The sequence below is a fragment of the Antrostomus carolinensis genome, unplaced genomic scaffold (genome assembly GCF_000700745.2).
Source record: "Antrostomus carolinensis isolate BGI_N321 unplaced genomic scaffold, ASM70074v2 scaffold41919, whole genome shotgun sequence".
NCBI classification, from domain to species: Eukaryota; Metazoa; Chordata; class Aves; order Caprimulgiformes; family Caprimulgidae; genus Antrostomus; species Antrostomus carolinensis.
Genome location: NW_010339994.1, coordinates 461 through 14,607, shown reverse-complemented (window position 1 = coordinate 14,607; position 14,147 = coordinate 461). Strand labels below are relative to the sequence as shown.

General features: G+C 44.0%; 1 protein-coding gene across 1 annotated transcript; it reads right to left on the bottom strand.

Moving 5' to 3' along the window:
* Nucleotides 1–987: 987 nt before the first annotated feature.
* HDAC1 (histone deacetylase 1) lies at nt 988–11,193 on the bottom strand. The gene is made up of 13 exons (XM_010176036.2): nt 10,990–11,193; nt 10,402–10,519; nt 7,149–7,223; nt 5,815–5,953; nt 5,064–5,205; nt 3,797–3,889; nt 3,380–3,488; nt 3,118–3,258; nt 2,527–2,635; nt 2,295–2,425; nt 1,398–1,544; nt 1,237–1,285; nt 988–1,015 (listed from the first exon to the last, which is right to left on the bottom strand). The coding sequence occupies exons 1-13, from the start codon at nt 11,062–11,064 to the stop codon at nt 988–990; spliced, it is 1,356 nt and encodes a 451-aa protein (XP_010174338.1). The 5' UTR covers nt 11,065–11,193.
* Between the last annotated feature and the right edge of the window lie 2,954 nt (nt 11,194–14,147).

Here is a 14,147-nt window from a genome sequence, read left to right as displayed (position 1 = left end):
TTCAGCCTAAGACACAGATCAGTACTGAGAAAGCACCTTACAGCATGTAACGTGTGTAGCCAGGGGCAGAACAAGCAGGAAAAGCAAAAGCAGGCGGCCAACTGGGCAGTAACTCGCTTCTCCCCACAAAGAGGGGCATAAGTATAGAAAAAAAAAAAAGGTATAAAAGTGTCATCCCTTCTTCTCTTACTCGAGATGCAGAATGCTGCCACACTAACTGGATCTGCAAGATCTTGGAAAACATCAACCACCACATTAGAGTGATTTTTTTTTTAATTTATTTTGCATTTTCCAGATCTGCACCTGCAGGGCTCTTGGGCTGATTCACTAAAGCGCTTTTCAGATTGGTTTTTTTTTAAGCTGCTTCATCTCTTTCTGCAAGTTTGCTGCAGGGAGGTAGCCAACTCTATTCAAGAACTGCACTATTTGACCCTGAGAAGAGGCACCAGCTTGCAGTTAACTTGCCATGGTGGAATCAAACTGAAAACCAAAGGAATAATCAGTCTCTCTCACAGGTTTCATTTTGGGAACTCCTATTCCCCCCCCCCCCCCCCCCCAAAAAAAAAAAGGAAAAAAAAATTAAAACCAAAAAGAAATTTCATGGCCATCTTTCCACCTAACCTGAAATGCAGATACTACTTCTACTTAAATTATTATTTTTCCAAGGGTGGTTATTTTAGAGGAGAGAGTAAAGAAAGGAAGTGAATTTTTTTAAAGACACACTAAGGAGGCAGTGGAAGGCAAGAGTGAAACTTCCCAGTCACCAAATCTGGGCAGTGCAGGTCTGCCTACTCCGCAGAATCCTCCCTATCTGCTCCCAGAGGAGTGCAGCAAGGAATAATTTACAGTTCTCAAGTCATTTATATATTTATATAGAAATATATACAGAAACATATATAAAATATAAATCCTGTGGAATGGGAGGCAACCAGAGAAGCTAACCTAGGACAACTATGCACTGACAGGTACTGTCCAGCTGCAGCCATCTTAGGTGGATTTTGTCTCTTCCTTCACCCTGTGAAAGCAAAAAGTGAAGAATTTGGTTTAAAGAAGCAACTCAGGCTGTGCCCAAGGTTTAGTAACAAGCCAGAGCCACAAACTTAAAAAATGCTGCTTATATGGCCCATCATCTAACTACCACATCACTCCTCCAACCCCTCAGGTTGTACAACACCTCACTGAGGGCACAGGTAGATGCACAAGGAAGTACAGGCACAGCCAGGAGACAGGGCTCACCCTTTGGGTTCTGCTTTCTCCTCTTTTGCTTTTTCCTCTTCTTTCTCATCTAGGGAGAAAAATAACAAAGAAAAAGACACACAGTAGTGCAGTAGGAAAGTACATGACAGGCAAAGTTCCACAGAGCTAGGAGGGCTCCTAGCCTGAGCTTTCATACTTACCTTTCTTCTCCTCTTCCTCCTTTTCCTCTTCTGTTTTCACACGCTTCGCTTTCTTAAAGTTGGCAACATTTTTGCGCCCTCCTTCCCCTTCATCTTCAGAGTCAGAGAATTCTTCATCACAGGATATTCTTTTATCAGAATTGCGGACTGAGTGTGAAGAGGATAACAGGTTGTTTCAGCAGATTTAGAAGTCAGGAGACACCAAGCACTAACTTCTCCATCTACACACGGGAATGAACTAACGAGCCTACGTTAAGTCAGAATTAGGCCAGGATAAAAACTCTTTATCTTTCTACCTGCCCTATCTTTTAACTCATCAGTCCTAACAGCTCATGCCTGAGATCTCAGATCACATGTAGGACTTGGCTTAGGTACAGTGTAGTGTCTAGACTTGACAGCATAAGCAGGTTAACCAACCTCACACTGAGCAAATCTGTCTGCCACATCTAAAGGCCATCAGCCAATCTGGGATATAAACCAGCATTTTCACTGTGGAAGACAACTTCTGGGATCAAACCTGACAAGTCTCCCAGAAAAGTATTCTGTCATAGCACCTACATCACAGGAACTGTTTAAATTCTCACATCAAAGCCTAGGTTCTCCTGTTATGGAAATCATCTGGCATAAGTGCTATTTCTCCAAGGAAAAAGAAATCTACCAGCTTTGCAGCGCTTAGCATCATTGCTTTATCTTCCCAAATCAGTCATAAAGGTGGGAAGAGATTCAAACTGAAGGATGCCAGAATGGAGATCTATCTAAATCATATATCCTCCTCTCTTTACTAAGGTAACTCAGTTTAGAGCCTACACACTTCTCCAGTTCAGTATTGCACCCACAGGCTCTGAGCAGTCTGCTTCCCAACCAGGCAACGCAACCACGCCAGAGACAAGCACCTACTCGAAATGCGTTTCTCAGGATCCTCTTCCTCTTCATCTCCACTGTCTTCTTGAACAGCATCCTCAGGAATTGGCTGCATCTGGACACCAGGGGCATGAGGCAGCATGCGCAGATTCTCAAAGAGACGTTGCCTAGAGCCAGCCAGGAAAGGAACACCTCCGTCAGCCAGATGCCACCCACGGCTGCGAAGCCCCCAGTAGAAGGTGTCAGTCTTACCAAGAGGAGCACTTACTTGATCTTCTCCAGATACTCATTGGTGTTCTGGTTAGTCATGTTCGAAGGACTGATGTGGAGCTTAAAGTCTGGTCCAAAGTACTCAAAATAGTCATTATATGGAAGTTCTGTAGGGAAGTTAAAAAGGAATAAACACCAAATTACCACTGGAATGGTGAGGAAATGCCACAAGCACATCGTACTTCCACAGAGAAGCACAACTGCATTTACCTAGGCACAGGAGCCAAAGCTCTCCTGGCCCAAACTCAGATCCAAGCAGACAACTTATCAACAGTGCAGTCAAAGCTTACTTGGCAGTTAAACACTATCAGTGCACACAAAAGTTTTCAGTAGAAGGTGCTCTCATTTCAGTAAGACAGCAAGAGTGCTGGGTACCTTTTGCTGGAAGGGAGAGCTACAGGACTGGAATGCCAACAAGAACAGCTACTGCAAATCAAGGCATCCAAAAGCTCTTCCCCAGTAATAATCAAGAGATAATGAAACATCTTAGGGTTGCTACCTCTCCCACAGCAACATCATTTCCTTGAGCTCTGTTACTAGAGTGTCATTGTCCCTTAGTCTCGTTTCAGAGGCTCCAAGGGAGAATTACCATTAGGAATTTCAGTGTCCAAAGCCACAGCAGTCTCATAGGTCCAGCATCTAGCCACGTTGCGGATCGTATAGCCACCTCCTCCCAGCATCAGCATAGGCAAATTAAAACTTTTTACAAACTCCACACACTTGGCATGACCTGCAGCAAAAGCAGGGGAGGAAAAGGTCACAGCCTCACAGCTTAAGAAGAAAAACCTTTCAATGACATCTAATGATACCAGTTATGCCAGTTCAACATGGGCACTATATGATACTCTTACCTTTGATGGTCAGATTAAAACAACCCAGCCTGTCCCCTGACAGAGAATCTGACCCACACTGCAAGACAACTGCGCTAGGCTGGAACGTCTCCATCACTTTAGATATCACCTAAACAAGAAAGCTGTTGTTACACACTCTCCACAGGACAGTGACACAGCAACACAGTAATGTCCATGTCAGCAAGTGACATGAAGACATCCCTAGTGTTCCCACAGCTGCTGGCTCTCCTATATTGGTAACAGTGAGGCTCTTACAAGAGCTTACTGATGACAGGCTGCAATTGTTAGGGAAGAACACAGCCCCTGAAGAAGCTTATCACAGAAAACTGAATCCATCTCCCCAAAGAACAGCTCCATGAGCCACCCAATGACAAAGTGTGATCCATAAAGAATCACTCAGCAAATGTCTTCACTTACTGGCTTGAATATTGCTTCATAGGACTCGTCATCAATCCCATCCCGGAGGGGGTAGTTGACAGCGTAGTACTTGCCTTTGCCTGCACCAATATCCTATTAGAGTGAAAGAGATGAGAGACCACAAGTCACCAGAAAACCAACTGCAACACATAAATTGGGCCCCAAATTAGGAAGTCTGGGATTCCATCAGTGTAATCTGAATGTCAGTCTGGGCTCCAACGGACAAACACTGTCCTGGTAGAAGGAGCCAAGAGTCAGCTCACTCCTAAGTGGATGCATTTGGCCCTCAGTGTTCAGAGAAGAAAAATCTACTCCTGTCACCACTTTCATGTTGCTGTGAGCACACAGGCTCTCATCTCACTGGCAAAAGCCACTCTCTTACACGGCAGTAAAACTGGCAGCTGGAATTCTAGTTCCTAACCTGTACACTGAAGAGATGCACGGCCCAAAATACCAGTTTGGGCTGATCATGCAGTCTAGCAACTGAAGGAATCTAGTTTTACTTTAAAATAATATACATATATTTACATTTCCATTATCTCCCTCATAGCCAAGTGTTTTATAAAACAATATTAATTTCATTTCTGCTGCACCAGGGAAGAATGCTGTATCTACATGCAAGTTCACAACACCAGTGCCCAACTCTGGGCAGGGTTGAAAAAATACAACTCACAAGTGGAAGACAAGAGAATTCAGACCAGAAAAATGAAATTCCACTAAAAAGCACATAAAAAAAAAAAAAAAGTAATGAACATTTTGCCACTGAGAAGAACATTCTGGCAATGTCAGAAGTCACAAAGTGAACCACACCTGTAGCTAACTTGAAAGAGTGCCACAGTTAACACCACAATTCATTAACATGCAGAATGACTCACAGGAGGAAACGCCAACAGGATAAAACAACAGCACAGAAGGACACCCTCAAACTTTCACCCAAAAGCTTGTGTGACTAAACTTAGTTTGCAAGCAGCTACAGATGACCAACGTGCCATCTTAAAGAGTCACTTTTCTGAGCATAATTGTTGCTAAGAGACTGATATCAAAGCTTTGGTTTTATTACTATACAGGCCATGATCACAGGAACAAAGCCCCCGCTCCGAGAGCTCAGCCAGCTGCCTCACACATACACCTTGGCCATCAGAAAAAGGATATGCCACCTTGAGAGCAGGAAAAACGCAGGAGAGCAGTGATTTTAAAGTAGTATGACAGCAAACAGATGGAAAAGATGAAATTCCAGGGTAATTTTCTGCTAAGCCTTCCTCCTCACCCGTAGGTCCCCTGTTCCTGGGAAGTATTCTCCGTATTTATGAAAGGACACGGTCATGACACGGTCTGTGGTGTAGAAGGCTTCCTCCACGCCATCTCCGTGGTGAATATCAATGTCAATATACAGCACTCTCTGGTGATACCTAAGATCAGAAAGGAGTTAAAATACTGCATTTCTTCAGAGCAGAAACCAGCAGAGCAAATGGGAGGAGAGGAAGGAACTGGGTGCTAATCCCCAGGAGGCACAGCTACCAGCCAGCTCTCTCTCTCTCTGGAGTCCACAACAGACACGTGCCTTGGTCAGCAGTGGAACAGAACCACAGAGGAAAATAAAGTGGCTTTTGCTGCTGCAACTAATCTTTGAAGGCAGATTCAACTCAGTTTATTCAGATTCAGGCAATAGACTGCATTTTTATGTCCAAGCCTCCCACTGAGGTTTGCCTTGAGCCAAAAGCTGTCACATATTACAGCTGTACCCCCTTTGCCAGGGTGGATGGTAGAGAGAAAAGCCTAAGAGCAACCACACAATGCTCCAAGCCTTCTGCCTCCTGCACAGTGCCACCATTAGACATACCCCTTTGGGACAGAGGGTACTGCATCCCAAAAGAGAGCTGATTAAGCCCTCCTGGGAGAACAAAGCTAATAAAACCCCAAAAAAGCAACAAAAAGAGCAGAGTGGGAAGAAAGCACTAAGGACTCAGAGGAAATGCAGCAGAATGGCAAACAAAAGGGGTAAATAGTACTGCCCGTACTTCAGGAGCTCCAAGATAGCCAAGACGATATCGTTCACATAACAGAAGCCAGAAGCCTCTGACTTTTTAGCGTGGTGAAGGCCTCCTGCCCAATTCACAGCAATATCTGTCTGTTGCTTGTTCAGCTTCACAGCACTTGCTGTTTGGGAGAAGAATCACAAAAAACGTTAGCAGGAGAACAAAGGGCCCCCGTGACAGAGACCGAGGGGCAAAGCACTCCCTTAGGATCACATCATTGCTTCTGTGTGCCTTTGGGTACTTTAACAAAGCACAAGCCCGAGGGTTTAACACTGGATGTCTCAACAAACTAACAAAAGGCAAGGGAAGAGAAATGCTGGCTCTGTTTTGCTTGCACACACTTTTTACCGCTTCCCACTTTTGCCTCAGAGCACGAAATCTGCACGAACAAGTCCACAGCATTCGAGCTGGGGTCACAGCTGAAGAGACAGTCAAGATTTCTCAGTGCTCTGAACAAAAGATTTTAATGAAAGGTTTTATCTAACATATATTTAGGTCATTCACTGAATATGCATTTAGGCAAAGGAAGTTCTCTTCCCCCAACCCCTTTAGAAACTTTCTGCAAATTTTGCAAGTCTCCCAGGATCAAAATAAATTCTGTATTCTGTGGAATCTACAGCCAGAGAGCATGGAGCTGCTTCACAAAAAAATGCTGCAGTCAGTACTGGTACGTACTGCTGAACTGCATGACAGGAAATAAAGACTTCTAGATGTCACTGTGGGAGTAGCAGCCACAAAGTTTTGAACCCCTATGCACAGGAACACGGTTCTGCAATACCCAGTGTTTCTGCAACAAAGTTATCTGAAAATAGTGAAAGCATTTTCAATGTTCCAGTTTTCAGGGAGCTTACTGAAACCCTGCAGGTTCTATTCGTCCAGAGACAGTGGCTTTTTGTTAAAAACAATAGATAAAGTAACTCTTTTCATTCCTCTGCAGGTTATGCCTGCCCAGAGCAAGGTTTTTACAACTTTTTTTTCTGTAAATCACACATTTTTTTTTATTAAACCCTTGTTGCTGCTGTGGTTTTGAGTCTTTGCTGGCAATGCTGTTATAACACTTACAGAGTCCTTCATATATTTAGCAGAGGAACCCAGACTAGTGAAGATATGCTGAACAAATGCAGAGTGATCTGGCAATATGCAAGACTTGAAACTCTCACATGGGAAGAAATCTGGATCTAATTATTAAGGAAATCAGAAATAGGTTCACAGAGCTTCCCCAGCACCATCTACAGCAAATTTATTTCCTAGGCAGAACTATGTTACATACATCAACTTCAGAGGAAAATAAATTCACATACAACTCGTGAGCTTACCAACTGAGCCTCCAGCAGAGAGCTGACAAAACTCAAACAACCCATCAAACACAGGGCAGTCTTCCCCAACATTAACTTGAAAAGAACACAAGAGTTAGTAAGACAAAATCACAAATAAATGGTGAAGCTTCTACCACCACTCTGATTTAAAAAACTAACTAGACAAGCGACCAAAAGTTTTAAACAACAAAATATCACACACAAATAATGGAATATTAATGTAATCAACCTGAGGATTGCCTGAGGAGGTAAAAAGGTTGTTGCTGTAGAGAAGATGCTCCTGACTTGGAAGAAAAGAGAAAAGCAGGTGCCAGGAGCAGTGGTGACAGCAACACGCCATCTACTGGGGTGCGCTCCGAGGGATCCAGAAACCAATCACATCGAAAACGAGCGGGGGCAGAGAGGAGATGATCTCAAGAGCTTTGTAACACCAACACTCCTCCTGAGCAGCAAATCAAGCAGTGCCTGTCGAGACAGCACATGGACAGGACTCTGCTCTGCTCCAGGAGCACACACTGGTCACCACAGACACACACAGCCTGTGCAAAACGGGGGCCAGCACCCCTGGCTACCCCACATTGGCCACGCTGCAGCCCTGCTGCCCAGGCACTGTGTATTCTGCGTGGGGATAGTGCTGTCTGTGATTACAGAGCTGACTCCGAGCTCCACTGCACAACCCCACAGCAAATAGATGCCCCCTCCCTGGAAGTGTTTAAGACCAGGGTGGATGAGGCTTTGAGTAACCTGATCTAGTGTAAGGTGTCCCTGCTCATGGCAGGGGGGGTGGAACTGGATGATCTTTAAGGTCCCTTCCAATCCAAACCATTCTATGGTTCTAAATGGGAATGGTTTTTGCTCCTGTTTCCTGCTGTACTGCTGAGGAGAAGTTGAGAAAGCAAAGAGTGCCAGCGTTGCAAGAGAAAGTGGGGAGATGGCAGATAGCAGAAGTTCACATCCACATCTGGTCTGTTACACTTTGTACATTCCTTTTACGTCACACTGGCCAGTCAGTTTTCAAGTTCTCAACAGCACTGTAGTTTTGGCCTGGATAAATTCCTACTGTAAATGATTGAAAATAAAAACAGTAACAAGGACTTGTATTTAATCTAGATTTTGCAACATTTTCTTTTACAAACAAACAAACAAAACAAAATCTGTATTTTTGTAACAACATCTGTAGAATGTTCACGTCTGTGCCTAAGGAGAAAGGCACAAACAACGCAGTTCTTGCAGCATTAGAAACTCATCAGTGCACAGTCACCACAAAGACTGTGTGATAAGGGAGTCTGAATGGTCCCAGTTAGGGACAAGGATCACCGCAAAGGACAATAACCATCAGGAGAACCAGAAGGAAACAATTGTCCCTGCTTTCCAGTTGTTTCAGCAGGGCATGGCAACTGGCAGTGTTTGAATAATTAATTCAAAGAGGTGGTTGGAATCTTTCCCTGTTAAGTGAGGAGAACTTCAGTCATCAATTTCTGCATAGTTTCCATTAAAACAAATTAAACTCCTTGCCCTTCAGGTTACAGAGTGATCTTCCCAAGGCTTCAGGCAGGAAACACAGCGTTAGCAGAATGAAATTAGAGACCACTCATTACTTTTCCTGCCCCTTCATGGGCAGCACTAAGAGTATTTGAGGACATCCCTCTGCTATACCTGGCAAAGAGAGGAGCTGCTGTGTAAACAGAAGCTAACTGGGCTTGTTCCCCACCAGGAGATTCAAAGCAGCCAGGACTACTAAGGAGAGATATTAATAACAGGGGTCAATCACTTGACCACAGGCATAAAGCTCTGGTGGAAGATGAGATGCTCCTTCTTCCTTGCAGTGGGTGAGTGAGGAGTTTCCTATCTGGGAGAGCACAACCAGAGAGAGCCCAACATTAAAGGTGGAACCATCCTTACAGAAATCATAGGAGCTGTACTTCCCTCAAAAGGAAAGCTGAAGCACCAAGCAGGCTACAGAGACCTGCCACTGTACTTGGGAGCGGTGAGCTTGTCTCCCAGAACCCTAATTTCTGTTCTGAGCCTCCTCTACTAGTTCTCTAGCTACACAGAGGCTACAATTCTGCAGGTCTTGTTGCAGAAAAGCTCTGTCCTCCACACATTTAAGATTAATTTTCATATTTTGCCTCCTTCAGGTGACAAGAGTTCTGTGGAAACACAGCACAGAAAATGTTGATTACTAGACAGAGCAGAGTGGGTGTTTATGAGCCGTATCTGCTTCAGGGGTAAACAGTTCAGTTTGTATAAATATGTACTTTGGTATATGTCATTTGGTGTATTAAGACATATCACTTACTGTAGGAAGTCTTTCTGTGGATATTACTCATCAACCATATTACCCATCCCTCTTAGGTGCTTTGTCCCTTAATATCTGTCCCCTTCAGCTCATACCAGCTTTCCAAGTGCCTCTACTTCAGACTTGAGACTCATGTTTCCCCTAAATTGGAGGTTACACTTACTCCACATAAATGAACCCCATGGGGTAACAACTTTTTTTTCTGCTCTTGAGGATTGCAGTGTGCAAGACCAAAATCCTGTTTCAATGAACGTTGAGCCTTACCCCTATTTGTCTACACTTGCTAGAAACCCAGTTATTGCCAAAGAACGTCAGCTCAGAGTTGCTGAGAGATTAAAAAAAGGTTTCTGTAACATTAAAGTCACTATTAAAGAGCCCTTCCATGAACTGGAGAGGTTAGAACAAGAGATTAGCTCACAAAATAAACCATTCAAACACAAAGTGGATGGGTGTCATTGTGCATCTCAACCCACTGCCACTTCCAAACTGCCACTGCCCTGAAAATCCTTCAGAGTTACTGCAGATTTTTGGACACAATTGATGAGTTGGGTTATTTTTGTTTCTTTGTTTTAAATTATACAACCCTTTCCCACCTCAACACCTCTAGTTAAAGATGAGCAATTACACAAAATACATGCAGCTCATACACAGAGCAGTTCAGTCACCTCTTGAGCCAGGAATGCAATTTAGAAGGGTTTCCATCAAAACACCAGAGCAAAAAAAGGCAGCCAGGTCAAAGGGTTTTCCTCAGCTCTTGGTATATTGGCTTGAGAGAGAGACTCATTTTTAAAATGCTTGATTTACCAGAAAAATCAAAAACAAAGTCAGGAGAAAGACCATTTCCTGGGGCTCTTCCTACTCTTTTTAATCACAAACCTCTAAAGCTGGCCTAGGAGTCCCAGTACCACAGATTTTAACGTTGGCAGGAACTAGAGCACGACATGCATAGCTTACATCTTTGCATCTGCTTGCTGTACTCAGACATGTTATCTGGGCGAATAGATCTCAGAAATTTTATGTAGTCATCACTGTGGTACTTGGTCATTTCTTCTGCATTTGCCTTGTGAGGGCGCTGCAAGGACAAAAAAAAAGAGCAGGGTTTGTTTTGAAACACATCTATTTCCCTAATTCCCATTTCCAATCTCAGATTTACTCCCAGAACAGCAAAAAAACCCTCAAACCAACAGCATTAAACAAGAGAAACTTATTTTCAAAGGCAAGAATGCCATTACAGGAGACTGTATTACATATCTACACAGAGAAAATATTTAAGTTACAGGGAGAAAAGCTATTTTCCAGTCTCCAAAGTTTATCTGAAGCAAAGAACATCTCACAACAAGCAATTAGAAGAAAGCAGAAATACATCATCAGCACAATAGTTTGGGGTTTGTTTTTTTTTCTTTCCTCTGCTTCATCAACAGAGAACTCATGACTCTGAAGCTTATGACTCTCTGAAGAACTTAGGACTCTCAAAATTAAAACCTGACAGGTCAACTGAGATCTTTCATACATAATTCTCTTCATGAGCAGCCCCACACTTACATAAATCTCCATTTTCCTGTAGAGACCATAGTTCAGCAGTAGGTTGTGGGTCATCCGGATCCTGTGGGGTTTCATAGGATGTCCTTGGCCATAATAGTAGTTTCCAACATCACCTGGGAGCAGAAAGGACTTTGTTAGAGCAGGGAAAATGATGAATTCCTTCAAACAGAATCACAGCTGAGCCACAAGAGCCATCAGCTCATCTGTGATTTTATCTGTCCTGCAGCAGTGCATCTGTTCACAGGGACAGGGCCTCCCATTTTGCTTGCACAGGTATCTCCATGGATTCAGAAAATTTATCCTAGCCTCAAACAAGACAGACATTTGGAAATTGGAGTATGGCCAGACAAGGGATTTTTTTAATGCCAGTTCTGTGGAAGACAACCCAGGTAGAGTCTGAGCAACTACCACCACTCTTCAGGAAGTTAAAGAGGAGGGAGCTCCAGCTTTCCTAGGCAGGAGGAGCACCATGCACCACATCTGCCTGTCCTCACAGCAAAGACAGCTCTCCAACGTCCTCTCCAGGCAGCCCAGCTCCACTAGGATATCTCACATGTACAGAGCTCACAGGTTTCACCGGGAAATGCAACCACACTCTGAGCAGAAACCCGCAGGCCAAGAGGCAGGCAAGTTTAATCCCGGCTCAGACAATGACTCATCAGACGGAGCACGTAGCCTCTCTGCCTCAGTTTCTTACTCTTTACCTATCAGAAATGAGATATAAAGCAGCTAATTCTGTCGATAAGCAAAAACCAGCTGTAGTTTTACAGCTTTCCAATCGTTTTCACCCTTTATTATTGCTTTAAAGCCTTCAGAAGAATCCCAGTCCCTACCAACCATACAGCTGACGAGCCATCCTATGGGCACCAGCATTAATGAAGTTGTAAATATATCCCACAAGTCACCTCCCCACGTGGATTTTTTTCTACCTGAGCTCATGCCATACTGTCCCTCAGCAGGCACTGCTAATTGGGTTGGGGTTTTTTCCCTCCCCTCCTCTTCCAGGGTAGTTATTTTCAGGAAACTTCCAGAAATTTAACATTCAGCTTTCTGCCACCTGCACGATTTGGTTGTGAGAGGCACAGACTCAAAAGCTGCCAAGAGCAGGAAACATAAAACCAGCAGCAATATCTCATTTTCTTGGGAAACCAGACTAAGTTGTTCATGTAGTTGTACAATTCCTGATCAGTTTAGGAAGCAGGACACCCAATCCAGTCTGGCTGGTGATTCAGTTGGGAGTATTAATATTTCATCACTAATCTTAACATGCAAGAGAAACTGTGACTTCCTCACAGCACACAGCTGTAGTTTTCCCTCCTGTGAACACAGCTCTATTTTCAGTCAAAGCAGATGCAAACGGTGCAAATCCCACACACAAACAATTCTGCTGCTGGAGTTTACCTGGTCATGGTGTGACAGTGAAACAGGGGTGTTCTTTGCACAAAGGTATTTTTTCTAGGACAACAAATCCCTACAGTAAAATCAGATTAAATCTCAAGCTTTGGGGAACTCAGTAAGAGATGCTCAAGATCCTGTCTAGAAAATACAAACACAAAACTACACCAAGCTTTGAAAAATCATCAGCTTCACTTCAGGCTGTCAGTGAAATGCCCTGGGCAAACCCTGCCTTCTAAAGCAGAGCAGCAAACGAGCTTGTCTGCTCATGGATGTCAACTGCAGATTAAAACTGTGTGAACTTAACAGAGAGCTCATCCTGTCTGCCAGGGAATAAAGGAGAAGTTACTGTTCAAGTTCAAACCCTCAGCACCCCGCAGGATTTCCACGAAGGACCCTTACAATATCCAATTACCTTCTCCCCATCCTCTCCATCCCACCTAGACCCTTCCCTGAAGCCCAGATTCCTTCTCCAGCACCTTCTCCTGCCATCTGAAATCCAGGGCTCAAGGAAGAGACCCACATGGCATCCAAAACAGCACCCAGAGACCCCCCCTTCAGGGAATTACCGCACTAGATTGAGCTGCTCTAACCTCCCCGCGTGGAAAATAAGGGACCCTGACAAACTGGCCTCCCACAACTGCAGGTTATGCCTCCCCTGACAATAAAAAAGCACACTTTCACCCTAGGACATGCTGTGGATGTTTGCCAGACTTGTAAAAGAGCAGGGGGGGGGAACAAGGAACCAAGACCTCACCACAGAGTAAATGAGTGAGGGTGGCTATAGAATAGAGGGTATAATGTTAATTTCATGTAGTTACCGTGCAATAAAGGTTACGAGGAGAGCATTTCTGCTCAGCATTTGCAAACAAAATGACTGGTTATTTCATAGTTAAGACATCATTGCGTGCCTGTAAAGATTAGAGCTTGTTCATAAACTGACAAGCTGCTTTGTGAACACGTTATATTCCAAGGACAGGGAGAAATTTGGACACAAAGACAGAAATTTGGACACAAAGACCTTTTTTTTTCAGCATCCAGGTCATGTGTGGCACTCTGGCACTCCCTGTAAGCACTCTTTAAGTTTAAATAAGGCATTTTAGGGGCTGGGGGCTCCAGTACCCCGTTGTATATTTGGATCCAATGGGTGTTGCACAGAGATTGGTTGTGTGGTGAAATCAGACTCAGTTTCTCTGCATCTCATCCAGACTCCTCCTCGCCCTGCCCTCCTGAAGACACCGGATGAGTCAGAGACCTTGCAGGACTGTCATTACAGGTTGCAAACCTAGTGCTTAGATTTATTTTTTCTAGAGAAATAAAAGCCCTCACTATGTGGCCAATGCACCCAGCGGTGTGAAAGAGCCTGTTTTACTGTGTGAACACCCAGCACATCCACTTACCAGGAAAAAGGACCACAAAGAAGTTTTAATTTTATTTCACAGACTAAAAAAAAACCCACGATGAAATTGAGAATTGCACAATATCTTGATCACAGACTCCATTAAAAATGTATTTGCCCATCAGTGAAGCACCAAATCACCCCTCCAAAGAGGGGGTGCTTGTGAAGTGCAGAGCTGATGCAACTGTCATTTTTCCCCACAGGTTTTGGGGTAGAAGTGAGGAAACCACACAAGATACCCAGTTTGGGATTTGGGCAGCTCTAACACCTCGTTACTTCCCTACCCCAATGATTCTGTAGCCCCAAAGCAGTGCTTGCCCAACCTTGTAAAAGGGGAATAAAAATAAAGAGCCAGTCTACGATC